The sequence below is a fragment of the Lipophrys pholis genome, assembly GCF_963383615.2.
Source record: "Lipophrys pholis genome assembly, chromosome: 11".
In the NCBI taxonomy this organism is placed as follows: Eukaryota; Metazoa; Chordata; class Actinopteri; order Blenniiformes; family Blenniidae; genus Lipophrys; species Lipophrys pholis.
The window spans coordinates 29,211,067-29,238,943 of record NC_137631.1 but is presented as its reverse complement, the minus strand read 5'-3'; the positions used below and the strand labels follow the sequence as shown (position 1 = coordinate 29,238,943).

Sequence of the window (27,877 nt, the reverse complement as noted above, 5' to 3'; positions counted from 1 at the left end):
TCCTGTACAAATATTTCTTCATGCTCTGTGTCGTCTTCTCCGTTCTTGGTGCATTTATGAGACAGCATTACAGTGCCCCCTACAGGCCTGGCAGATGTCCTACATCGTTTAGAGTAGTTTTCATGGTGTCGTGGACGGAGATGTTTCCAGCATGGAAACTGTTGAAGAACGACAGGCAGGGAAAAGTATCGTTTTGGCTCGTTTTGGACGGGGACTAGAACCCTGTTTCCATGGCAACGGGGGCACCCATGCTACCACGCATGCGCCCCATGGCCGTAGTAACCCATAGTTGTGCACATGCTCAGTAGGACAATAATAACGATGTCCACGTGTCAAGTAGAACTTCTCCCTGTTATGCTTTGCTTTGCTTTGTGGAATTTCCCCCAGAGATGAATAAAGTATTCAGATTCCCCCGGACAGAATCCATCTGGTGTTGCTGTTTGAGACGATCCTTCGCTTGTTTCCAGAGTGTGTCAACCGAATCCCAGTCATATTTTACTGTGGGCCGTTGAGACTGGGTGTGACGTTCTGTAGTTTCCTGGAAAACATTTATTGTTTCCTCAGAACGATTTGACTTGTGTAAGTCTGAGAGTCCTGGGCTGACACTACCAGAGAAGAACTCTTTAAATCTGGAAGAGGCCGAGTTGTTTGAGTCCAAAGTCCGGCCCCGGGGCTCAAGGTCCAGGTTGATTTAGGCCACGCCCCCCATCCAAGTTATTTTGACAGTCACCATAATAACAATCCAACTTGGTGGTCTGTCCACTAGAATGTTCTCCCCACAAAAACAATGTGTTTTAGTTGAAACGTCATTGTGTAAACGTGCATAAAACAACTGAAAATACAAACAATTTAAATTTAAGAAAATAGCTATAAATAAATAAATAAATAAATAAATAAATGAATAAATGAATAAATGAATAAATGAATAAATGAATAAATTGAACAACTACAACCATTAAAACAGCTAAAACTACCAAAATGGCAACAACAAAAAAATTACATTTCAGAAACATTAAAACCAGCTGAAATCGTTTCAATTATTCAGTAGATAAATACGATGAAAAAAGAAAAAAGAAAAAATTATCTCACCAGTTAAAATGACTAAAACGTCTAAAACTCAGAATTCAACCAACAGCACCCACTAATGGCCCAACATGCTAACTACATCCGTGTTTCTGTGGTTGCCGTGGAAACGGACAACGTTTTCAGAACGGTGCCGTGTAATCGTGATTTTCTTTTAATTTGAAACGATGCGTTTTCATTTGAAACGTTTTTAATGTGATTTTAATCCCGGGTTACCAAACATCCTCCCGCAGTTCGAGTCGTTTGTGATGGACTGCATGCTGACGGCGTTCGAGGCCGACGCTCTGACCTCGTCTCGTCCCCTCGTCGTCCCGGAGGACGACATCCAGACTTACGACTCCATATACCAGATGTTCGACACCATCACCTACAACAAGGTGAGTCCTCACGCCGCCGCCGGTACGGGGGAGCCCCGCCCCTTCGTCCTGGTGAACCTGACACATTCAACATAGTTATTTCTTTATTTAATGGTTTGTATATATTTTACCAAGTTTTCACAAACGTTCTCACCTGAGTTGTATGAAATCTCCAGTGATGATACGTCATCATCCATTAGATTTTGGGACGTTATCGTTGAATCGTTTCTGAATATATCTAAAAAACTGCAAAAAAAGTTCCCATACAAAGTGGATGAGAGCGGAACGTCATGGATGAGATCAAAGGAGATCAGCACCTGTTGCCATGGAGACGCTCGCTGCTCAGTGTTTCTCCTGACCTACCTAGTTCGCATTGATACGAGCTAAGGGCTAACACGCTAGTGATGCTAACTTGGTCTGCGCTAACTTCTTATGAACTTTATTGATCGATTGATTGGCCAGAGAACAAGCTTCAGTTCTTTATAACTGAAGGTCAAATTAAAGACACTTCAACAATTTTAACTTTTTCTTACCAGATTTTTCTGTTTTTTTAATTTTATTAAAAATGTTGGCGATTTTAGTCGTTGGTACAATTTTTAGGTCTTTCTGCCATTTTCAAACTGTTTTAATGATCAGATCTGTTTGTGGAAGTTTAGATATCCTCTAGATATTTCAGCCATTACAGCTTTTTATTCCTTTTTTAATTTTTCAAATTTAAACTTTTATTTTTTTACCCTTTTACCTGTTTTAACTGTCAACTGATCAAACAGAACAGGAAGTTGCAACGTTGATACTAAAATAAAAGCATCTTTCTTTTCTAGATGAAACTATTTCCTCTGAAGTATTTTCTTTCTTTAACCTCATTGTTTTTTTCACTTTTGTTCACAATTCAGTTTGATCACGTTTGTTCAGATTCTGATTGATTAGAGACCTGTATTGATTAGAGACCTGTATTGATTAGAGACCTGTATTGATTAGAGACCTGTATTGATTGGAGACCTGTATTGATTAGAGACCTGTATTGATTAGAGACCTGTATTGATTGGAGACCTGTATTGATTAGAGACCTGTATTGATTAGAGACCTGTATTGATTGGAGACCTGTATTGATGATGTTCTTCTCTGCAGGGCGCCATGCTGCTCAGGATGCTGGAGAACGTCATGGGATCAAAAGATTTCAACACAGGGATCAAAGTGAGTGATTTCTGTCTACGGTGGAAATGAAACGCTGTGAAACACGAGACGCCCTGTGAGGTTTGACTCGCCGTGCGGTGAGGTGATGCTGAAGCTGCACAGGGACCAAGTTCACACTTCCTGTTTCTAAATGAGAAATGTGGACGTCAGTCAAACTGTTCATATGAAGTCCAGCCAGGTTTTTGCCTCCAATGGATCAATCAATCCGCGTATCGATCTGTGTTAAGAGTGAATGGTTCAAGCCTCCTGACGGTGGATTATTTGTCCCTGTGTGTTTCAGGATTACCTGAAAACCTTCAGGTTTCAAAGCACGGACCACCACGACCTCTGGGCCTCCTTACAGAAGGTGAGACGGTTCTCAATGCTAATGCTAATGCTAATGCTGATGACGTTGCCTTTAGAATCAAAACAGACTGAACCTGTTGCAACGTTCACAGAGTGAATCCACTGGGTATCTCAAAGTTTCTGAGTTCATGGAGCCGTGGGTCAGCCAGAGGGGATTTCCTTTGGTCACCATCGACACAACCAGCGGAGAAGTTTCCCAGAGGCAGTTCCTCTACAACAACACGGCCGAGTCCAGGTGGAGATTATAGAGCATCTTCCTCCTCTGACATTCAGATTATAGAGCACCATCCTCTTCTATCATCCAGATAATAGAGCACCATCCTCTAACATCAGATTATAGAGCATCTTTCTCTTAACCTCCTGATTATAGAGCACCTCCCTCTAGATTATAGAGCATCTTCCTCCTCTATCATCCAGATCATAGAGCAGGATGATGTTTTTCAGTCTTGTTCACATGTCGACACATCGGCTCCTCCTCTTCAGCTGTTTCTTCCTGCTGCTCTATGTAGAGTATAAAGAAACTCTACAACACGCGACACCAGAACCGCCATTTGGTTCAAAGCTTCACCTCCAGCGTTTCATAGAGACGCCGATCCGTTTCACGCCTGCAGAACCGAGGTTCAGCCTCGAGACGTGAAGGCGACTCTGAGTCCGTCGGTAAAACTGAATCATGAAAGAAAGAAAGAAAGATTGACGATCAGTTTCCACGTGAGCTGCTTTTGTTTTACCTGGCAGACCTGCATGAAGTCACGGCGGCTGATTGCAGTAGATTACAGTAGATTACAGTAGATTACAGTAGATTGCAGCTCTGGCTGTTGTTCAGTCTGACCTGCTGTTTAACCCTCAGCCTCACTATGACGCCTCCAAACCTTTAATCATGTGATGCTGCAGCTGCTTGCTGAGCCTGTGGAGACGTAATGACGTGTTCTCATGTTTCTTCAGTCTCCTGTGGAACATCCACATCGACTACATGTCCAGCAAGACGGACAAAGGCAGAGACCTGGACTTTAACGTCAGAGGTCCAGGTAATCCACCCTGAAAACACACCAGTCACCTGCTCTGTCGTCGTGTTGACGGAAACTCTGGAGAAACGAAGCTTCGGCAGTGAGACGGCAGTGGGACGGCAGTGAGACGGCAGTGGGACGGCAGTGGGACGGCAGTGGGACGGCAGTGAGACGGCAGTGGGACGGCAGTGGGACGGCAGTGGGACGGCAGTGGGACGGCAGTGAGACGGCAGCTCGGCGTCTCCTGTTTCATCAAAGAGATGACGAGAAAGAGGATCGACTCTTTTTAAATTTGCCTCAAATTCAACAACTGCAGACGACTGAGGAAGGAAATATAAGATAAAAACAGAGCGACATAGAGCTATAGAGACATAGAGCTACTGAGAGACATAGAGCTGGTGGTGACATAGAGCTATAGCGCAATAGAGCTACAGACATAGAGCTGTAGCGCGACATGAAGCTACTGAGAGACACAGAGCTACAAAGAGACATAGAGCTACAGAATAGAGCTACAGAGAAGCAGAGCTCGACTGAGACAGAGCTATAGAGACATCGGGCTATAGAGCAACATAGAGCTACAGAGAGACAAAGAGCGATAGAGACATTGAGATATAGCGCGATAGAGCTACAGAGAGACATAAATCTATAGAGATATAGAGCTATAGAGATGTAAACCTATAGAGCAACATATAACTACAGAGAGACATAGGGCTATTGAGACATTGAGCTATAGCACGATAGAGCTACAGAGAAACATAGAGCTATAATGTGACATAGAGCTACAAAGAGACATAAAGCTACAGAATAGAGCTAGAGACATAGAGCTAATTAGAGCTACAGAGACATAGAGCTGCAGAGCTTCACCACAGAGAACACAGACTCCAGATGATCCATCTGCTTCCAGTTTGTCTCTCGCTGAGTCGGAGGTTCCTGGTCTTGACGTCACTCGTCCTCTGGAAGACACTCCAGCTGCCATTCTTCTGCATTAACTTTTAATTTGTTCTCCTCTGAAACTCTGTGTTTGTTTCCCGACAGTGAAGAAACCTGATTTTATTGCTCAGGACGGCGAGTGGATCCTGGCAAACGTCAACTGCAGCGGCTACTTCAGGGTCAATTACAACCGTGAGAACTGGGAGCGGCTCTTCACCCAGCTGGAGACCGACCCCGGAGTCAGTTCTTCTTTTATTAGACTCAATAAGGAAAAACATTTTATCTTCACAGTTTCAGGAAATTCATGGATCGTTTCCTGTTTCCTGCTGGAGGCTGTGACCAGTTTCAGTAAACCACCTGAGGGTTTTACAAGCAGCTGTAAAATAATCCAGATTATTCTACCGCCCTACTGTAGAGGAGACGAGGGTTCTGGGGCCTGACGGAGACTGAACCAGGAATGTTGTCGTCAGGATTAGAAAAACACAGAAGAAGAAAATCTGCTTTGATTGATTGAAGCTTGAACTTTGGCCTCATTGGAAATTCTTATTGGAGATTAGAAATATGAGATATTGACCATCAGTCTGCTGACCTCTCTCTCTCTCTCTCTCTCTCTCTCTCTCTCTCTCTCTCTCTTTCTCTCTATCTCTCTCTCTCTCTCTCTCTCTCTCTCTCTTTCTCTCTCTCTCTCTCTTCTCTCTCTCTCTCTCTCTCTCTCTCTCTCTCTCTCTCTCTCTCTCTCTCTCTCTCTCTCTTTCTCTCTCTCAGCGGATCCCGTTGATGAATCGAGGGCAGATCATTGACGATGTTTTCAACTTAGTGAGGTACGTAGAGGGACTGGGTTTTAGTACGAAAGCAGCTGCAGTGAAGAAGAGCCAACTTTCATTATGGAGCATCTTCCTCCTCTCACTTCCAGATTATAGAGCTCCTTCCTCCTCTAACTTCGAGATTATAGAGCTCCTTCCTCCTCTAACATCAAATTTTAGAGCATCTTCCTCCTCTCACGTCCAGATTATAGAGCTCCTTCCTCCTCTAACATCGAGATTATAGAGCATCTTCCTCCTCTAACGTCCAGATTATAGAGCGTCTTCCTCCGCTAACATCAGATCATAGACATCTCCCTCCTCTAACATCCAATTTTAGAGCATCTTCCTCCTCTCACTTCCAGATTATAGAGCATCTTCCTCCTCTCACATCCAGATTATAGAGCATCTTCCTCCTCTCACATCCAGATTATAGAGCACCTTCCTCCTCTAACATCCAGATCACAGAGCACCTTCCCCATCTAACGCCCAGATTATAGAGCATCTTCCTCCTCTCACACCCAGATTATAGAGCATCTTCCTCCTCTAACGTCCAGATTATAGAGCATCTTCCTCCTCTAACACCGAGATTATAGAGCATCTTCCTCCTCTCACATCCAAATTATAGAGCATCTCCCTCCTCTGACATCCAGTTTATAGAGCATCTTCCTGTGCTTTAAAATGCTGTGGATTAAACGGTTCCTCTGGATCTCTTCCTCAGGGCCAACGTGGTGGACATGACTCTGGCTCTGAACTCGACTCGTTTCCTGAGAGACGAGATCGAGTTCCTTCCCTGGGACTCAGCGACTCACAACATGCGCTACCTTGTGAGGATGTTCGACCGTTCCGAGGTGTTCGGCCCGATGCAGGTACGTTCTCCTCGTTTCACCGTAAAGATCAACTGACACGCAAAGCAAACAACAGGATGGCGAGTCGCCGTTTAAACTCGAGTTTGAGTTTTCATTAGAACTTCTGATAGAAGAACTTAAGGTAAAACTTCAGGTAGAACTTTTCAGGTAGAACTTCACTCAGAACTTCAGGAAGTACTTCAGGTAGAACTTCACATAGAGCTTCAGGTAGAACTTCAGGTAGAACCTCAGGTAGAACTTTTCAGGTAGAACTTCACTCAGAACTTCAGGAAGTACTTCAGGTAGAACTTCATATAGAACTTCAGGTAGAACTTTTCAGGTAGAACTTATTATGGAACTTCAGGTAGAACTTCAGGTAGAACTTTCAGGTAGAACCTTTCAAGTAGAGCTTCAGGTAGAACGTCAGATAGAATTTCAGATAGAACTTCAGAGCAGCGTTTGGACTTTCAGTAGTTCCTGGCAAACAAAAGAAAAACCTTCTGCGAGACAAAGTGACGTTAACGTCCTTGATGAGTGTTTCTGCAGCATTAAAACACGACGCTCTGCTGTAACGCTGTCGTTCCCTGCAGATGTACCTCCGGACTCAGGTGGAGACGTTCTACGGGTTCTTCAGGAACCACACAGACAACGACACAGCGCCTGGGGATCATTCTCAGCAGTAAGCTCCCGCCACGTTTCCTCCAGCTGCTTCCAGAGTCTCTGCAGACGTTTCCTCCGTCGCTTCAGAGCAGAACGAGAACGTGAGGCTGTCGCTTCGAGGAACCAGATGAACGAGGAGCCAGCTGGCCCTCTCCGAACAATAACAACAAGAAATATCATATTCATATTAATATTAATATGAATATGATATTTATTGTTGTTAATATTCATATTCATATTAATAATAATAAATCTATATATATATATATATAATGATAATGATAATAATAATAATAATGCTAATACTACTACTACTACTAATAATAATAATAATAAATAAGGCGGAGGATGATACCTTGTTCCCCGGCTAGCTCAGTTGGTAGAGCATGAGACTCACAATCTCAGGGTAGAGGGTTCATGTCCCACGCCGGGCGCCACCTTCCTGTGGGCTCTCCACCTTCCTGTGGGCTCTCCACCTTCCTGTGGGCTCTCCACCTTCCTGTGGGCTCTCCACCTTCCTGTGGGCTCTCCACCTTCCTGTGGGCTCTCCACCTGCAGGAAGGTTCTTAATCGGTCCGATGTGATCTGGGTGACGGTGCTCAGACTGACACCCCCGCGACCCGGAAACAGATAAGCGGAAGAAAATGAATGAATGAATGATGATACCTTTGTCTGTAGTCCAGTACCGTTACATTACGAGTAACTTTATCAAGTAACTCCCGACTTGTTCTTTTCTAATTTTCTGTGGATGAACAACCTGACATGAACATGAGATGGTTTTTTTATTCTTATTGAGAACAAGGTACAGATTTCTTTAAGTAAATAAATAAACAGTCATGATATTGATAATGATGAGAAAAGCTATTATTCAACAGGAATGAATAATTAAACAAGTTGAAATAAAGTAAACGAAGCCGGAGTTCTTTCTGCAGGTCGTCCTGGACTCTCCTGTAACCCGTGTCTTGTTTCTCCTGTGAAGTCACAGCCAGCTGCTGGCGGTAGAGGTCGCCTGCGCCAACGGACTCCCGGCCTGCGTCACCATGGCGACCACCAAGTATGCCGAGTGGATGAACAGCAACTCGTCCACCAATCGGTACCCGGCTGCTTTATCTCCCGGAAACTACCTGCTGCCGTGGCAACGTCCAAACCACCACCTGTAACACACCGCTCACAACCACATTAAGTCCAAACCATAAACTTTCCTCCTGTTTTGGAGGCCGTTTCCACGACGACGGCGCTCAGAGTCGCTGAAAACAAATGTTTCTGGACAAAAGCTCCGGCTCGGTCGCCGTGGAAACACAAGAAAACACAATGGTTTTGAAAACGCTGCTCCTCGTCCTGCACATGCTCAGTAGATGGACGATAACGATACAGTGTGAGTTCGATCAATAGTACTATATACTATACTGGTAATATAAATATATTTCATCCAGATATTGTTTAATTCATTCATTTTAGAATATTACAGAATACATATTCATTCATTTCACAATATAAATAACAAAATGTATATTTTATGAAAATACATTTACAAACACGATGAGACAGAAACCTCAAATCTATAAATATGAAGCTAAAAACTATAAATACATATACATACTAAATTAACAATATATCGTTTTATATATGTAAATATATACATCTAATATTAAGGACATAACCCCTCCCTAATATACATGATCACACCCAAACACCTGTCAGTAGTCAGACTGTACACCATACAGTCTGACTACTGTATGTATGTATGTACGTAAATATATATATACGTGTATATATATATATATCTCCGTACAGGCCTGACTACTGACACTAGTGTACTTTTTAGAATAAGCAGGAATTCTCCTTCTTTCAATTACAGACATTAGTTAAGATTTCAGACGAGAAATATGGTTGAATTTTTATCAAATATAAAATGAATATTTTACAAAAACAATATTCTATTTTCTCAGTATTTAAACAAATGTCTTGTAAATGGTTAAAGAGTAACAAGGCTTGTTAGTCCAAAACTTAAAAATGTTTAATATTACATTATGTGCCAGGAAGAATACGTCTCCCCGAATATTTTGCAAATTTTATTACATCATAAACTGAACCAATGATTTTTGGTTTGGACTTGAACTTGACCTGCATTAAATTTGAATAACACTGTGTGTGTGTGTGTGTGTGTGTGTGTGTGTGTGTGTGTGTGTGTGTGTGTGTGTGTGTGTGTGTGTGTGTGTGTGTTCCAGCATCCCCCCCAACCTGCGGGCCGTCATCTACTGCCAGGCGGTGGCCGCCGGCGGGAAGGAGGAATGGGAGTTCGCCTGGAAGACGTACCTGAAGTCCAAAGACACGTCGGAGAAGGAGCAGCTGAGACACGCCCTCACCTGCAGCAGCAAGATCTGGCTGCTGAGCAGGTGGAGGACACACACACACACACACACACACACACACACACACACACACACACACACACACACACACACACACACACACACACACACACACACACACACACACACACACACACCCTGGGTGACGACCTGCTCCTCCTCCTCCTCCTCCTCCTCCTCCTCCTCCAGACTACTGGACTACACTCTGGACCCGGAGAAGTTCCGCCTCATGGACGCCGCCTCCACAGTCCAGGACGTTGCCCAGAATGCAGTGGGACACGGGCTGGCCTGGAACTTCATCAGAGCGAACTGGGACAGCGTCAGCTTGTGGTGAGTCTGTTCACGCCGCGACCCAAAACGCTGAACATTCGTAGGTGATCGGAATTTAGTGGGATTATATTCTGAAGCGCCGTTTCCATGACGTCTTCAAGTAATGTCACCGTAATAACAATCCAACTTAGTGGTTTTATTTTGACAGCCACCGTAATAACAATCCAACTTAGTGGTTTTATTTTGACAGCCACCGTAATAACAATCCAAGTTGATTGTTTTATTTTGACAGTCACCGTAATAACAATCCAAGTTGGTGGTTTTATTTTGACAGCCACCGTAATAACAATCCAAGTTGATTGTTTTATTTTGACAGTCACCGTAATAACAATCCAAGTTGGTGGTTTTATTTTGACAGCCACCGTAATAACAATCCAAGTTGATTGTTTTATTTTGACAGTCACCGTAATAACAATCCAACTTGGTGGTTTTATTTTGACAGTCAGCGTAATAACAATCCAACTTGGCGGTTTTATTTTGACAATCCAACTTGGTGGTTTTATTTTGACAGTCACCGTAATATCAATCCAACTTGGTGGTTTTATTTTGACAGTCACCGTAATAACAATCCAACTTGGCGGTTTTATTTTGACAGTCACCGTAATATCAATCCAACTTGGCGGTTTTATTTTGACAGCCACCGTAATAACAATCCAACTTGGTAGTTTTATTTTGACAGTCACCGTAATAACAATCCAACTTGGTGGTTTTATTTTGACAGTCACCGTAATAACAATCCAACTTGGTGGTTTTATTTTGACAGTCACTGTGTGTGTGTGTGTGTGTGTGTGTGTGTGTGTGTGTGTGTGTGTGTGTGTGTGTGTGTGTGTGTGTGTGTGTGTGTGTGTGTGTGTGTGTGTGCTTTCAGTACTAAAACAAACAACAGCACCAACTAGTGGCCCAACATGAAAACTACATCGATTTCAGTGTTTCTGTCATTTTCAAAACGTTGCCATGGAAACGGGAAACTTTTCTGAGTAGACAATGTGAAAATGATGTGAGTCGTCTGCTCACGACCTTCGAACCTCGGTGGTGATAAACCGTGGCGACGGTGTGGTCATGTGATCAGTGCTTATCGCCGTTACTCCAGCAGGAAGCTGAGCGTTAATCTGTCAACGTCACGAGATTAAATCATAAACTGTGAGTGATGAACGACTGATTGAGATTGATTCCAGAGCAGCTTCTCCTTTATTCACTCGTTCATCACCACCAAGTCGCTTGGTTGTAAACTTCAAACGAGTCGAGGACGTTTTCTTCTCATGAATCCAAAGTCCTGAAACACAAAGTGGTTAATGATTTCTGATGGCTAATCTGACTTCATCTGGTTTAATCTGATTGCTTCTGACATTTATTCTGATTTACGCCATATTACTGTGATTTATTCTCTGAGATTGACTGAGATTTATTTAGATTTAATCTGAGATTGACTGAGATGTAACCTGAGATTGACTGAGGTGTAATCTGAGATTGACTGAGATGTAACCTGAGATTGACTGAGGTGTAATCTGAGATTGACTGAGATGTAACCTGAGATTGACTGAGATGTAACCTGAGATTGACTGAGGTGTAATCTGAGATTGACTGAGGTGTAACCTGAGATTGACTGAGGTGTAATCTGAGATTGACTGAGATGTAACCTGAGATTGACTGAGATGTAACCTGAGATTGACTGAGGTGTAATCTGAGATTGACCGAGATGTAACCTGAGATTGACCGAGATGTAACCTGAGATTGACCGAGATGTAACCTGAGATTGACTGAGGTGTAATCTGAGATTGACTGAGGTGTAATCTGCTCTTCCAGGGACTCGGTGTCGGTAATCTCGGTGGTTTCCAAAAGGTTCTCCACACAGTTCGAGCTGCAGGAGGTGAGTTTGTGAATTTTTACCGAGTCGTTTCAGAATTTATTAATTTTTTTTTTTTTCCAACATTTTTAAATCAGGTATTTGTTCACATCTATTTATTAATACTCTTAAAGACGCGTTCTGGATCTCCGTTTTAAGTTTTTATAAAATTAAATTTCAGGTTCTGGCGATTTTATTAATGATGCATTTTACTCTTTTATCAAACTTTGTTGCACATTTGTCATTTTACACTTTGTCATTTATTGAAGGATGACGTATTGATGGATGACGGATTGATGGATGACGTATTGATGGATGACGTATTGATGTATTGATGGATGACGTATTGATGTATTGATGGATGACGTATTGATGGATGACGGATTGATGGATGACGTATTGATGTATTGATGGATGACGTATTGATGGATGACGTATTGATGGATGACGTATTGATGGATGACGGATTGATGGATGACGTATTGATGTATTGATGGATGATGTATTGATGGATGACGTATTGATGGATGACGTATTGATGTATTGATGTATTGATGGATGATGTATTGATGGATGACGTATTGATGGATGACGTATTGATGGATGACGTATTGATGTATTGATGGATGACGTATTGATGTATTGATGGATGACGTATTGATGGATGACGTATTGATGGATGACGGATTGATGGATGACGTATTGATGTATTGATGGATGACGTATTGATGGATGACGTATTGATGTATTGATGTATTCATGGATGATGTATTGATGGATGACGGATTGATGGATGACGTATTGATGTATTGATGGATGACGTATTGATGGATGATGTATTGATGGATGACGTATCAATGGATGACGTATTGATGGATGATGTATTGATGGATGATGTATTGATGGATGATGTATTGATGGATGACGGATTGATGGATGACGGATTGATGGATGACGTATTGATGTATTGATGGATGACGTATTGATGGATGACGTATTGATGGATGACGTATTGATGGATGACGTATTGATGTATTGATGGATGACGTATTGACGTATTGATGGATGACGTATTGATGGATGACGTATTGATGTATTGATGGATGACGTATTGATGGATCACGTATTGATGTCTTGATGGATGACTTATTGATGGATGATGTATTGATGGGTGATGTATAGATGGATGACGTATTGATGGATGATGTATTGATGGATGATGTATTGATGGATGACGTATTGATGGATGATGTATTGATGGATGACGTATTGACGTATTGATGGATGACGTATTGATGGATGACGTATTGATGTCTTGATGGATGACTTATTGATGGATGATGTATTGATGGATGATGTATAGATGGATGACGTATTGATGGATGATGTATTGATGGATGATGTATTGATGGATGACGGATTGATGGATGACGTATTGATGTATTGATGGATGACGTATTGATGGATGACGTATTGATGGATGATGTATTGATGGATGACGTATTGATGGATGACGTATTGATGTCTTGATGGATGACTTATTGATGGATGATGTATTGATGGATGATGTATTGATGGATGATGTATTGATGGATGACGTATTGACGTATTGATGGATGACGTATTGACGTATTGATGGATGACGTATTGATGTATTGATGGATGACGTATTGATGGATGATGTATTGATGGATGATGTATTGATGGATGACGTATTGACGTATTGATGGATGACGTATTGATGGATGACGTATTGATATATTGATGGATGACGTATTGATGTCTTGATGGATGACTTATTGATGGATGATGTATTGATGGATGATGTATAGATGGATGATGTATTGATGTCTTGATGGATGACTTATTGATGGATGATGTATTGATGTATTGATGGATGACGTATTCATGGATGATGTATTGATGTATTGATGGATGATGTATTGATGGATGATGTATAGATGGATGACGTATTGATGGATGACGTATTGATGTATGGCGTATTGATGGATGACGTATTGATGGATGACGTATTGATGTATTGATGGATGATGTATTGATGGATGACGTATTGATGGATGACGTATTGATGTATTGATGGATGACGTATTGATGGATGACGTATTGATGGATGACGTATTGATGGATGACGTATTGATGTATTGATGGATGACGTATTGACGTATTGATGGATGACGTATTGATGGATGACGTATTGATGTATTGATGGATGACGTATTGATGGATCACGTATTGATGTCTTGATGGATGACTTATTGATGGATGATGTATTGATGGGTGATGTATAGATGGATGACGTATTGATGGATGATGTATTGATGGATGATGTATTGATGGATGACGTATTGATGGATGATGTATTGATGGATGACGTATTGACGTATTGATGGATGACGTATTGATGGATGACGTATTGATGTCTTGATGGATGACTTATTGATGGATGATGTATTGATGGATGATGTATAGATGGATGACGTATTGATGGATGATGTATTGATGGATGATGTATTGATGGATGACGGATTGATGGATGACGTATTGATGTATTGATGGATGACGTATTGATGGATGACGTATTGATGGATGATGTATTGATGGATGACGTATTGATGGATGACGTATTGACGTATTGATGGATGACGTATTGATGTATTGATGGATGACGTATTGATGGATGATGTATTGATGGATGATGTATTGATGGATGACGTATTGACGTATTGATGGATGACGTATTGATGGATGACGTATTGATATATTGATGGATGACGTATTGATGTCTTGATGGATGACTTATTGATGGATGATGTATTGATGGATGATGTATAGATGGATGATGTATTGATGTCTTGATGGATGACTTATTGATGGATGATGTATTGATGGATGATGTATAGATGGATGACGTATTGATGGATGATGTATTGATGGATGATGTATTGATGGATGACGTATTGATGGATGACGTATTGACGTATTGATGGATGACGTATTGACGTATTGATGGATGACGTATTGATGTATTGATGGATGACGTATTGATGGATGATGTATTGATGGATGATGTATTGATGGATGACGTATTGACGTATTGATGGATGACGTATTGATGGATGACGTATTGATATATTGATGGATGACGTATTGATGTCTTGATGGATGACTTATTGATGGATGATGTATTGATGGATGATGTATAGATGGATGATGTATTGATGTCTTGATGGATGACTTATTGATGGATGATGTATTGATGGATGATGTATAGATGGATGACGTATTGATGGATGATGTATTGATGTATTGATGGATGACGTATTCATGGATGATGTATTGATGTATTGATGGATGACGTATTGATGTCTTGATGGATGACTTATTGATGGATGATGTATTGATGGATGACGTATTGATGGATGATGTATAGATGGATGATGTATTGATGTCTTGATGGATGACTTATTGATGGATGATGTATTGATGGATGACGTATTGATGGATGACGGATTGATGGATGATGTATTGATGGATGATGTATTGATGGATGACGTATCGATGGATGACGTATTGATGGATGACGTATTGATGTATTGATGGATGATGTATTGATGGATGACGTATTGATGGATGACGTATTGATGTATGGCGTATTGATGGATGACGTATTGATGGATGACGTATTGATGTATTGATGGATGATGTATTGATGGATGATGTATTGATGGATGACGTATTGATGGATGACGTATTGATGGATGACGTATTGATGTATTGATGGATGACGTATTGATGGATGACGTATTGATGGATGATGTATTGATGGATGATGTATTGATGGATGACGTATTGATGTATTGATGGATGACGTATTGATGGATGATGTATTGATGGATGACGTATTGACGTATTGATGGATGACGTATTGATGGATGACGTATTGATGGATGACGTATTGATGTCTTGATGGATGACTTATTGATGGATGATGTATTGATGGGTGATGTATAGATGGATGACGTATTGATGGATGACGTATTGATGTATTGATGGATGACGTATTGATGGATGACGTATTGATGGATGATGTATTGATGGATGACGTATTGATGGATGACGTATTGATGTATTGATGGATGACGTATTGATGGATGACGTATTGATGTCTTGATGGATGACTTATTGATGGATGATGTATTGATGGGTGATGTATAGATGGATGACGTATTGATGGATGATGTATTGATGGATGATGTATTGATGGATGACGTATTGATGTATTGATGGATGACGTATTGATGGATGACGTATTGATGTATTGATGGATGACGTATTGATGGATGACGTATTGATGTCTTGATGGATGACTTATTGATGGATGATGTATTGATGGATGATGTATAGATGGATGACTTATTGATGGATGATGTATTGATGGATGATGTATAGATGGATGACGTATTGATGGATGATGTATTGATGGATGACGTATTCATGGATGATGTATTGATGGATGGCGTATTGATGGATGATGTATAGATGGATGACGTATTGATGGATGACGGATTGATGGATGATGTATTGATGGATGATGTATTGATGGATGACGTATCGATGGATGACGTATCGATGGATGACGTATCGATGGATGACGTATTGATGTATTGATGGATGACGTATTGATGGATGACGTATTGATGTATGGCGTATTGATGGATGATGTATTGATGGATGACGTATTGATGTATTGATGGATGATGTATTGATGGATGACGTATTGATGGATGACGTATTGATGGATGACGTATTGATGTATTGATGGATGACGTATTGATGGGTGACGTATTGATGGATGACGTATTGATGGATGATGTATTGATGGATGTAGTATTGATGGATGATGTATTGATGGATGACGTATTGATGGATGACGTATTGATGGATGACGTATTGATGGATGATGTATTGATGGATGACGTATTGATGGATGATGTATTGATGGATGACGTATTGATGGATGACGTATTGATGTATTGATGGATGACGTATTGATGGATGATGTATTGATGGATGACGTATTGATGGATGACGTATTGATGGATGACGTATTGATGGATGATGTATTGATGGATGACGTATTGATGTATTGATGGATGACGTATTGATGGATGATGTATTGATGGATGACGTATTGATGGATGATGTATTGATGGATGACGTATTGATGTATTGATGGATGACGTATTGATGGATGACGTATTGATGGATGACGTATTGATGTGTTCATGGATGACGTATTGATGGATGACGTATTGATGGATGACGGATGTCACTATGCTGTTGTCTGACGATGCGTCTCGGCGTTGCTTCTGCAGCTGGAGCGTTTCCTGGAGGACAGGTTCTCCGGGTCGGGCTGGGGTGAGCAGGTGCTGGAGCAGACCCGGGTCAACATCCGCTGGGTGGAGGAGAACCGGGACGCGCTGCTGCACTGGTTCCAGTGGGCCACGGAAGCTCCGCCCACACACCAGTGACGGGCTGCTGATGCTGGTGTCAAACGCCGGCGTCAGTCCAGTGTCGACGCTGCACTTTGAATGTGTTAAAACCTCTAAAGATGAATCTTTATTATTTAAAACAATAAGAGTTTAATCCTGTTTTCTATCTCGTAGCTTCGCCATCAGATCGATCGGATGTTTGGCTTCAGTGAGCTGAAGCTGATCTGCTTTTTGTAAAAACTTATTGTGACAAACTTCCAGCGATTTGTACAAAAAAATGTCTCTATTGTAAAAACTTAAAATGAATCCAGTGTACGAACTCATTTTTAATAATAAAACATTTTGTTCGAACGTCTCTCAGGCTTTTGCTTCTTTGGATTAAAGCTCAGAAATTTATTCAGAATCAAATGCAGGTTAAAAAACATGGAAGATTATTTATGTATTAAAATTTATATTTGTACCTTTTTAATCAAATGTAAAAACAGAAAAAAAAAGAAAAATGATCCTTAATAAAAGCTTTAAAATGAAATTCCTTTTGGCCTTTTATTGGAAAACGTTTCCACTTCAGAAGCATCATGAAGTAAAACAACAAAGCAAATGAATTTCTTCTTGTGTCCTTGTGATTGTTGCTGCTGGACGAAGACGAAGACGAAGACGAAGACGACTCCACAGATCACTGAGATCTCAAACAGTGAGGAACCGTCCCGGAGCCGTCGGGCTGAATGAAGCAGGAGGAGGAACCTCCGAGGTTCGGCAGGAAGTGAAGAAGAACACAGTCTTTACAGTTGCTCGTTGCCGCGATGTTCAGCCCTGAGGCCTGGACGGAAGTCGAACCAGCAACCGAGCTTCAATCATCCTGAGAGCAGACAAGTGAGGAAGAGTGACATGGGCAACATGAGCAACATGGGCAACATGAGCAACCTGGGCAACATGAGCAACCTGAGCAACATGGGCAACATGAGCAACCTGGGCAACATGGGGAACATGAGCAACATGAGCAACCTGGGCAACATGAGCAACATGGGCAACATGAGTGACACGGGCAAGCAACATGTTCGTAAAAACATTGCTCAAACAAGTTGCCAGTGTTCAGATTGTTCAGGAAACTGGAGGTCAGTCTCGTTCTCGTGCCTCAATTTCACCAAACTGTTTCAAAGGAAAACATTTCAATCCAGACTTCATTTAAAGTTCGACTTCCACACAAGCGGCTCCGGCACCAGACTCCATTCAAAATATGGCACATTTTAGCTGGAAACACCCAGACTGGGCTTCCTGCAGAGAAAACTAGCACCAGAATATTTTATAAATTCATCCAGAGGAATTTTCTATTTTCAATTCATGAAGTTTGACTGAATTTAAAAAAGAAATTCAGTTTTAGCAGAAAACGTTTTTTATTGTTCAACTGCACAGAAATTATATGAAACCAAACTCCATTCAATAATCTGCCAATTTACCAACAGGCCTTCTTCACAGCAACACAAAACACCAAACTGCATTCAAAATGTGAATTAAGTTCAGGAGATTAAACTTGAAACCATCTGAAGCTAAACTTGACAGTTTCAGATCAAATTCATGGACTTGATCTAATCAGGACCAGACAAGTGCTTCTGCCTCTAATATCAGACATTTATTTTCAGGAACTCTACAATCCCAGAGATTATCTACGGCCTCCAGGTGAAGTGAATTCCTTGTTGCCCTCCGCATTATAATTAAAAAGTGATAATTATGTTTAAACCATCAATCAAAAATCTGCAACATTTTAAATTTTAGTTTTAAAAAAGTCTGTTTTCACATCATTTCATGGAAAACAAAATTGATGATCACCCATTCGTCTTCCTCGGCTCCGCCCCCGTCTCCGGCTCCGCCTCCTCCGGAGGTCCGGTCGCCGCCTGCCTCCGTCTTATTGGCCAAGATCTTGTCGGTCCACGAAGCTCCGGCCCCTTCGTCTCCGGCGAAGTTACAGCGGGTCACCGTGCCGCCGTCCACTTTGGCCAACGAGACTGAGGCCAGAGGTCAGAGGTCAGAGATCAAAGGTCAGAGATCAAAGGTCAGAGACCAGAGGTCAGAGACCAGAGGTCGGCTGAGTCCAGGCAGGATTAATACAACTGGAAACCGTCCAGGGAAAGTCGACGAGCCGAGACTCAAAAATATTAGTTTTATTCTCGTTGTGACCAAAAGGAACTAAATATTTGTACTCAAGTACAAATAAAGTTACTTTTATAAATTACAAGCAGTCGTTTACTTTGTTCCCCCAAATGTTCACATTTTATTTAACATTTTAGCTTTTAAATTGTTAAAATATTTAAGTTTTAATATTTAAGTCTTGGAATGTAAAAAGGCTTAAAAAATAAAACGCAGAATATGAAAATGTCCATTTTAATCAATCTAAGAATTAGATCAAAATATTAAAAATGATAAAGGAGGATTTAGTACAATTTTGAATTTCACAAATTATAAAAATTGTTTAAATAAAAAATAAATCATAAATGTAAAAAAAAGCTAAACATTTTCAAGAGTTTTCATCTGGACTGTAATCCAGTTTATAATCTAATTTATAATTATAAACTGGATAATAATCTGTATTATAATTATAATCTGTATTACAATGGGTTAATCCAGAAAATATTCCAGTTTATTATTATAATTTGGATTATAATGGATGATCCAGATTATAATCCGTCACAGTGGGTAATGCAGACTCACATATGAAGGGACTGTTTCCTCTGGTCTTCAGGCGGACTTCCTGTCCTGGTTCCAGCTCCGTCTGGTCCATGTGGGACTCGGGGTACCAGAAGGCCCAGGACCCGGCGGGTCTGTGTCTGTCGGTGATCCTCGCCAGCTCGGGTCTGTGGACCAGAACCGACAGCTGGTCCTCCGACAGCCGGTCCGACTCTCCTTTAGCCTCCACCTCTGGAGGGACCAGAGGACACGATGAAGACCAGAACCACCAGAGGACACCATGAAGACTAGAATCACCAGAGGACACCATGAAGACTAGAATCACCAGAGGACACCATGAAGACCAGAACCACCAGAGGACACCATGAAGGTTAAAGCCCTTTAAAGGAGTGGTCCCGGTTAACCCCTCGTTTGCTGGTTAAAACTTGATTCTGGTCTTGAACCGGAGTTAAAACTGAAACTCTGGAGTTTGAAACTTTTTTCTTTGGGATCTTTGTTCAAACCAGAATCGCCCTCAAGGGGGCGCCACCGCAAAACATGAGGATTTGATTGTCGCCACAGCAGGAGGCTGATGTCATAAAACACCTCTGGTGAAGTTAGCGGTTAGCAGTTAGCCACTAACAGGACTAGGATAACCTTTGACCCCCATGTGATTTATAAATATTTAATTTTAATCTCCGGGTGCGTTGCTCTGCGGCTCGATGTTCGGAGACGCTCCACCAGCGGTTTTTAGTTTTAGTGTAAGAAAAGGACTGCTATGCTATCGCTATGCTATCGCTATGCTACTGCTATGATTGATAGTTCCTGCAGCCAATCAACAGCCTAACGTCTGTACCGTCAGAATTTCTCATGTTCTCTCAGAGAGGCGAGCGGACGAGAGGTGGACGAGGTGGACGAGGTGGACGAGCGCTGGACAAGGTGGACGAGCGCTGGACAAGGTGGACGAGCGCTGGACGAGCGCTGGACGAGGTGGACGAGCGCTGGACGAGGTGGACAAGCGGTGGACTCACTGTAGGACGACATCAGGTGACCCATGTTGACCTTCTTGGTGTCGCTGAAGTTTGGCTCCACCTCCTTTCCACTGGAATCAAACTTCCTCTGATGGATCCGACCCGGTTTGATGTAGAGAACAAAGAACCGGACCTGAGGGGACGAGGGGACAGACGTCTTGTCTGAATATTTATAGACTATTTTGTGTGATGTATTTACATTATATATATATATATATATATATATATGTAGTTTTTTTCCTACTGGAGAAAGAGGTGAAAAGTCGCTCCCTGCAGACTGAATTCGTCTGTAAAATCTGATAAAAAACCACAAACAGCCGATAATCTCAACTATTTCCTGTTCGCCTCCAATGATCTTCCCGTTGCTTTTGAGTTTTGTACCTTTTCATTGTTGGAGTCACAGATTGAATGTCTGGAAACATCCACAAGTTTTCCTTCGAGGAGAACGCCGGGGCCGCTGTGGGTGGAAACACATTATTACTGAGAAATAACGGAAGTAAAAGCCGGGGAAAGAGAATAAGAACATTAGATCAAATATACTGAAAAAGAAGGAAAATATTCTCAAAATATTTCAAATAAGACAAATGTAATTTTTTTTAAGATATAAAAAAATGCAATCTGGAATTTGATTGATGAAAATAGAGGACGCCTGAATGCAAGAGGACAAAAATTGCAAAGTAAAATAAAATCAAAGCTGAGAAAAAGTAAAATCTTCAAAAATATCTGAATAAAAAACACTGAAATAATAGATGAATAATACTGAAAGTATTTGAGTCAAGAAATGTCCCACAAATGTTCAGACATAAGTCACAAAGTAAAAATATATTACAAAATGACATGTAAATTAAAATAGAAATAGAGTATATATAATAAATAAAAACTAAATGCAAAAACAAATTAAAAATAATGGGAAATTATTTTGACCAGTTCGCATTAGAAAAAAAAACTTTAAGCATATTAGTAACTGCCGTGATAAATTTAATGATAATTAGTAGCATGAAATCAATAAGATTTAAAGTATTTCTCATGTATAAAATAGAGTTTGGTCACATTAAAGGTGGACCTTTAGAGGTGGAGCCAAAACAAAAACACCAACAACGAGCCGGAAACACCCGCATTACCAACAGCCAACATACTGATAGTTTTAGGAGTGAAAGTTACAAATGTGCAGCTTGTAAAAGATAAAACGGTTTAAATTATCAGTTTCATTCATGGAGTTTGGTGCAGCGGCACTCCGCAGAACACGGTGGCTCGTAATGAGCCGCCGGAGCCGGAGCTCCTTTAAAAGGTGTTTTTTCATCCGCTACCTTTCATAAGCAGAAGGAGACCAGACGCGGTCGAACTTCTCGTTGTGCACCGGTTTGTTCTGTAACGACGTGTTGTGGTAAATCCGACTCATTTTCCAGGAGATCGGAACTTTTCCTTTTCTCGAACTCTCCTGATTTCCGGACCGCGACGTCACAGAGCGTCAGAGAGGTGCGCTCGTTTACCCTCGCAGCGGGAGCCGCCGGGGCGGGAAGGTGAACTGAAACACTTTAGAAACAACTCTGAGCATCACAACATACAAATAAATACAAAGACTGAATTTTAAGGCAAATTTAATTGAGACGCTGACCTCCTGGGACATCACTTTACAGATTGTTTTGGGATTTATTCAGAAATGATGAACCGTTGACGTCCCAGAATCTAACAGATCGGTCCTTGGATGATGACAAATCATCCCTGAAGATTTCATGCAATGTCGGTTAATAGTTTAAATGAAAAGTTGGTAAAATACAAACAAACCAATAAATATATCCCCGCAGACAGAAACATGACCTTCCCTCGGCGAAGGTCAAGATCACAAATAAACACACATTGATCACAAACCGACACGGAGACACAAATCTACTGCGGAGTCCACCAGGACACACCGAGACACTGGGCCGTCCTCAAGAGACGGGTTGACAGGATACAGCAGTGTAAGAAGTTCCACACAGCTGAATAAAGCAGCGCGAGGCGCCGTCGGGCCGAAGCGGCGAGCACGTGTTCAGGCTCATGTCCTCCGGGCCCGTTTGGCCGTCCTCGTTCTTTCCTCTGGATCCTCGGAGCGGCGCCGAGCGGGCGGAGGAGGATGCGGCGGCTCGGAGCTCGGGGAGTCGGAGCGCTCGGCGTGGGCTGCAGAGCCGCTTCCTGTCCCCGACATCCTGCCGCTCCGGGTCGGATCAGGTTCCGCCTGCTGTCCGGTGCTCAGCGGGGCCACGTCCAGGGTCCGGTTCTGAACGGGGAAACACAGAGGAGCCGCTCAAAGGATCGTTCTCATCAAATCTGTGGTGAAAAGAAAGAATGTTAATCAGATAACTGATGCTGGAAACCGTCAGGACCTCTAATCTGGGCCGAAAGACTCAGAATGTAACGACTCTGGATTATTTCTGACTCCATGTCGATCGACTTTGGAAACAATGAATCAATCAAGTTCTGGTAGCGGTCTTCTACTAAACCCGGCAGAGAGCAGGTTCTGTTCAGTCTGTTACCGTGGTGACGGCCAGCAGGTTCTGTTCACAGTGAAATGATGAACTCAGAGTTTCCACGGAGACCGAGTCAAAGTTTTGCCAAAAAGTGACGTTTTCAGTGACTCTGACATCCGTCGTCATGGAAACGGACCCAAAACGCTACGAGTCTTCACCAGAATCGGCTGGCGTGAACACGGGGCCTCGGCAGGATCGTTCTTAGCAGCTCATGCTTCTATAGAGAGAAGTAATACGACCCGGTTCAGCTGGAGCAGCACCAGAAGGTTGGATGGACGAAGAGTCGAACAATCGTAGGTTCAGATGAACGTCGTCACTCGTGGGAGGAAAAGATTTGACCTCTGGACTGAAGAGTGAAGCAGCAGAGCTGAAGGGACAAGAACTCAAACAGAGAGGACGGGACAGTCTGACCTCCTGAAGCAGGTCGTGAACTTCCTCCTGGTCCTGCTGGTCCTCCTGGTCCTGGTCCTGCTGGTCCTGCTGGTCCTCCTCCTGGTCCTGGTCCTGCTGGTCCTCCTGGTCCTCCTCCTCCTGGTCCTGCTGGTCCTGCTGGTCCTCCTGGTCCTCCTCCTCCTGGTCCTGCTGGTCCTGCTGGTCCTCCTGGTCCTCCTCCTGCTGGTCCTCCTGGTCCTCCTCCTGCTCCACACCTCCGTCACAGCAGCCAGACGGCTCCGGGCCTGCCGCTGGAACTCCACCCTGAAGAGCAACGCCACGCTCACCCCGGGCGTAGCGGCCCAGCTGGAGGCCCAGCCAGATGTTCCGTCTCTGACTCCAACCCCCCGGAGCCTCCACCTCGTACAGGCGCTCCCGCTGCTCCGCCCTCCGCCTCAGGAACTTCAGCAGAACTGAGAACACACAGCTGATGTTCAAACTCCGACTGGAACCTTTTCAAGAAGCTTCTGGAGGAGATCATTAAACCTAAATACAATAAAGTGTGGATGGATGTAGTATAGATGGACGGATGGATGGATGGATGTGTGGATGTGTGGGTGGATGGATGGATGGATGGATGGATGTGTGGGTGGATGGATGGGTGGATGGATGGATGGATGGATGGATGGATGGATGGGTGGATGGGTGGATGGATGGATGTGTGGGTGGATGGATGGATGGATGGATGGATGTGTGGGTGGATGTGTGGGTGGATGGATGGATGGATGGATGGATGGATGGATGGATGGGTGGATGGATGGATGGATGTGTGGGTGGATGTGTGGGTGGATGGATGGATGTGTGGGTGGATGGATGGGTGGATGTGTGGATGTGTGGGTGGATGGATGGATGTGTGGGTGGATGGATGGGTGGATGTGTGGATGGATGGATGGATGGGTGGATGTGTGGGTGGATGGATGGGTGGATGTGTGGATGGATGGATGGATGGATGGATGGATGTGTGGGTGGATGGATGGATGTGTGGGTGGATGGATGGATGGATGGATGTGTGGATGTGTGGGTGGATGGATGGGTGGATGTGTGGATGGATGGATGGATGGGTGGATGTGTGGATGGATGGATGGATGGGTGGATGTGTGGATGGATGGATGTGTGGGTGGATGGATGGATGGATGGATGTGTGGATGTGTGGGTGGATGGATGGGTGGATGTGTGGATGGATGGATGGATGGGTGGATGGATGGATGGATGGATGGATGAGCAGGCTGACCTGCCACCATGTTGGGTGAGAGCGGGGAGCTGATCCCCAGGACCTCCTGGGTGGAGAAGGAGGAGCAGAAGTCGTCCACCATGAGGAGGCCGAAGCCTCGCCGCCTGCAGCTGCTCCTCACCTGCAGAGAGTCCAGGACGGGGAGGACGTAGCTGCTGCTGCTCCACCCGCCACACAGGGAGCCTGCAAGACAGCACATCCATCATCCATCATCCATCCGTCATCTACAATCAATCCAGCGTCTCCTCCCACCTTTGTGTTTGACGGTGTAGAAGCCCACCGCCTCCCCGGCGCTCCACAGCAGCTTGCAGCTCTCGGTGCGAGGATGAAGAGAGAACAACGCCTCTCCTGCAGGAAGCCTCTCCACCACCTGACTGAGCAGGAACACGATCAGCCTCTCCGTCATCGATCGCACCTGGAGGACGACACTTTGACTCAGAACCGACGTGGTTTCCACGCTGCTCAGCCTCAATCCACCCGTTTGACCTTCACATCGAGGCTGAACTCAAACCTGAGCAGGACGAGGACGATTCAATCAGTGGAGAACGACGCAGACCTCAGAGGTCAGAGGTCGCGACTCCACTCCACTCAGTTTTTAGATGACCAGCCACTGATGCCACCGGTGTTTCGGATTAACCGGTTTCCCCGGTAACTGGTGACCAGCGTCCCTCGTCACAGCAGATGTTAAAAACCTGAAACCCCTATCCGTCCTGGCGAACGCCGTTTAACCACATTTCATTTCGGTTTAAAGTATTGTAGCGTTTGTTTGTCTCATTCTGACATCAGCTGCTGCCTGAAGTCACCAGTTAACAGGGGAACCAGTGAAACCGAAACACCGACAGTGCAGCACATCTTTGACAATAAAGCAAAATCGGAATAATCCACATTTTGTAATATTAATAATTGAAGCTGATATCCAAGGTGGAGCTGTAGCTCCGCCCTTCAGCATGCACGCGGCTCCGCAGCAGGGACACAGATTCTATCAGGGGGTGAATTTGAGTGGAGGCGAGTGGAGAGTGGACGGTGTCGTGGAGAAGCTCGTCGGCGGCATTCGGTTCCTTCACAACGTTTCTTTGACACGTTTGGATGGAAGTTCGCCGTCGGAACATTTCAGCAGTACGACGTTCTGGACCTGAACTCTAGAGAACCGTGAGCGCGGTTACCGAGACCAAGCCTCTCCGGGATTGACAGGAAGTCCGCAGGACATCGTCCAGAGCCCACCAGGTGTCCTGCAGGTACAGGGCCAGCACTAGAAGGACAGCAGATCGTCACCTGGTACCAACCAGCAGAGTCTGAATGGAACCCGGAGCGGCTGCAAACCTGTTGCTGGATCGTCCGGAGGGTGAAGAGCCAGAACGAAGCAGGCAGGCTGGTCGTCCTCAAACAGCCGGAGACGGATTAGGTTTTCAGGACAGATTGGGACCTGGACCCAGGAACACCAGTCAGGTCTTTAAAAGACTCTCAGAGTGGAGAACTTTTTACTGTCGGACTGTTTCAACGCAGGAAATCTTCAAACTTTAGTTTTCCTAAAAACACAAAACTTAAATTTGTTGTGAATTTACTTAACAAGTTATAACGGTTTTTTTAATGACAAACCAAGAGCAGCAACTTCCAACCCGGAGTCTGGAGAGTTTCTCTAGCACCATTCGGACCCAGATTGGACCCAGTTTGGACCTGATTATCACTCCATTAGTCTACAGTGCAGCCCTGAGCTTCAGATTTGATCAGATTAACGAACTACTGTTGGATAATCTCTGGCAGGTGAAACAGTCACGTTTAAGTTCTAGTGTGTTGGGAGTTCTAAAGAATTATCGTTATAGTTCGAGTAATAGAGGGTGTGGGTTTGGGATCAGTTTAAAATCTGCATTGAAAAGTTCTGAAACAGGCGTTTGATCTGAAGGATTTCAATGAGCTTCAAACTTGATTAAAGGTTTTGACTAAAGAGAGGAAACCTTGGCGGCGTGTGAGGAGAAGCACTCGTCCTTCAGAGCAGACAGGTAACGCTCTGATGCAGAGGCCAGGTCTTCCACATCTGGAAGGTCCACAGGGAACATGACCGAGCCTTAGAATCATCTGCAACAAAACACAGGAACACGTGAGTAACTTCACATGATGATAATATAAAGGAGAAATTCAACATGACGCTTTGTAGCAGGGTTGGAGAACAGAGGCTCTGCCCCTGCACCAGACTCCCTTCAGAAATTGTAAAATTTTAAATCTGTTCCACTTCCTCAAAGACAGTAATAAAGCAAAATGAGGTTAACAGCATCCCCGGGGCATTTTAATATGTTGTGTCAACTCCGGCGTGGAAATCACGGAGATAAACTGACGTCAGCTCGTTTATTCCAGGTAAACATGACCTGTCAGGCGAGGAACACAAAGCTAAGTCGCGTGTTTGTGTGGAGAAACAACTGAAAGTTATGGGCCCAAAAAAACACCCTCGTTACTGCGCGTGCTTCACGTGAGTCATAAAAACTCGCTCAGTGACCCAAATCGTGTTTTTGTTGTTTATGAGTGTGAGCAGCTGTTTGACCTTTGAACTTCTGTGTGACAAACATCGAAACTTCACCGGAATAAACTCACTATTCATTTTTCACTTCACTGCAAAACGCCTCGATCTGGTCCAGGAAGCGGGACAGACTGAACTCACCTGTACAGAAGCTCCCTGCTGCACGAAACGTCCACGTTCACGCGAACGCACCTTTACCTGCTGTCGACGTGGCCTGCACCGCCCCCGTGT

At 43.4% G+C, this 27,877-nt stretch overlaps 3 protein-coding genes across 11 annotated transcripts in view; 1 reads left to right on the top strand and 2 right to left on the bottom strand.

The window, feature by feature from the left end:
* The window catches only part of LOC308116950 (aminopeptidase N-like), a 24,812-nt gene extending 7,057 nt beyond the window's left edge, over positions 1-17,755 (top strand). Inside the window, exons 7-20 of the mRNA XM_080475479.1 lie at positions 1,317-1,460; positions 2,568-2,633; positions 2,914-2,979; positions 3,071-3,213; positions 3,921-4,003; positions 5,018-5,151; positions 5,678-5,733; positions 6,434-6,581; positions 7,151-7,239; positions 8,200-8,313; positions 9,449-9,616; positions 9,782-9,922; positions 11,726-11,789; positions 17,162-17,755. Of these exons, the coding sequence (XP_080331605.1) occupies positions 1,317-1,460; positions 2,568-2,633; positions 2,914-2,979; positions 3,071-3,213; positions 3,921-4,003; positions 5,018-5,151; positions 5,678-5,733; positions 6,434-6,581; positions 7,151-7,239; positions 8,200-8,313; positions 9,449-9,616; positions 9,782-9,922; positions 11,726-11,789; positions 17,162-17,317 (1,572 nt within the window). The 3' untranslated portion in view covers positions 17,318-17,755. The remainder of the gene's footprint in view (positions 1-1,316; positions 1,461-2,567; positions 2,634-2,913; positions 2,980-3,070; positions 3,214-3,920; positions 4,004-5,017; positions 5,152-5,677; positions 5,734-6,433; positions 6,582-7,150; positions 7,240-8,199; positions 8,314-9,448; positions 9,617-9,781; positions 9,923-11,725; positions 11,790-17,161) is intronic.
* On the bottom strand, positions 17,586-22,689 carry arpin (actin related protein 2/3 complex inhibitor). Of its 2 annotated transcripts, none has more exons than XM_080475496.1 (7): positions 22,583-22,689; positions 22,275-22,500; positions 21,349-21,424; positions 20,968-21,100; positions 19,982-20,188; positions 19,103-19,278; positions 17,586-18,134 (listed from the first exon to the last, which is right to left on the bottom strand). In XM_080475496.1, exons 2-7 carry the CDS (start codon positions 22,364-22,366, stop codon positions 18,126-18,128), a joined length of 693 nt encoding a protein of 230 aa, XP_080331622.1. In that variant the 5' UTR covers positions 22,367-22,500; positions 22,583-22,689; the 3' UTR covers positions 17,586-18,125. The 2 variants fall into 2 exon arrangements, with proteins under 2 accessions (XP_080331622.1, XP_080331623.1); XM_080475497.1 differs by lacking the exon at positions 22,583-22,689 and adding an exon at positions 21,212-21,263 and having other exon boundaries at positions 17,626-18,134; positions 22,275-22,434.
* On the bottom strand, positions 22,548-27,877 carry fam169b (family with sequence similarity 169 member B). 8 transcript variants are annotated; one of them, XM_080475492.1, is made up of 9 exons: positions 27,788-27,877; positions 27,090-27,210; positions 26,458-26,560; positions 26,301-26,386; positions 25,390-25,552; positions 25,138-25,320; positions 24,025-24,319; positions 23,886-23,978; positions 22,549-23,224 (listed from the first exon to the last, which is right to left on the bottom strand). In XM_080475492.1, the coding sequence occupies exons 2-9, from the start codon at positions 27,189-27,191 to the stop codon at positions 23,197-23,199; spliced, it is 1,053 nt and encodes a 350-aa protein (XP_080331618.1). In that variant the 5' UTR covers positions 27,192-27,210; positions 27,788-27,877; the 3' UTR covers positions 22,549-23,196. The 8 variants fall into 8 exon arrangements, with proteins under 8 accessions (XP_080331613.1, XP_080331618.1, XP_080331619.1 ...); XM_080475493.1 differs by having other exon boundaries at positions 27,721-27,811; XM_080475488.1 differs by having other exon boundaries at positions 22,550-23,274.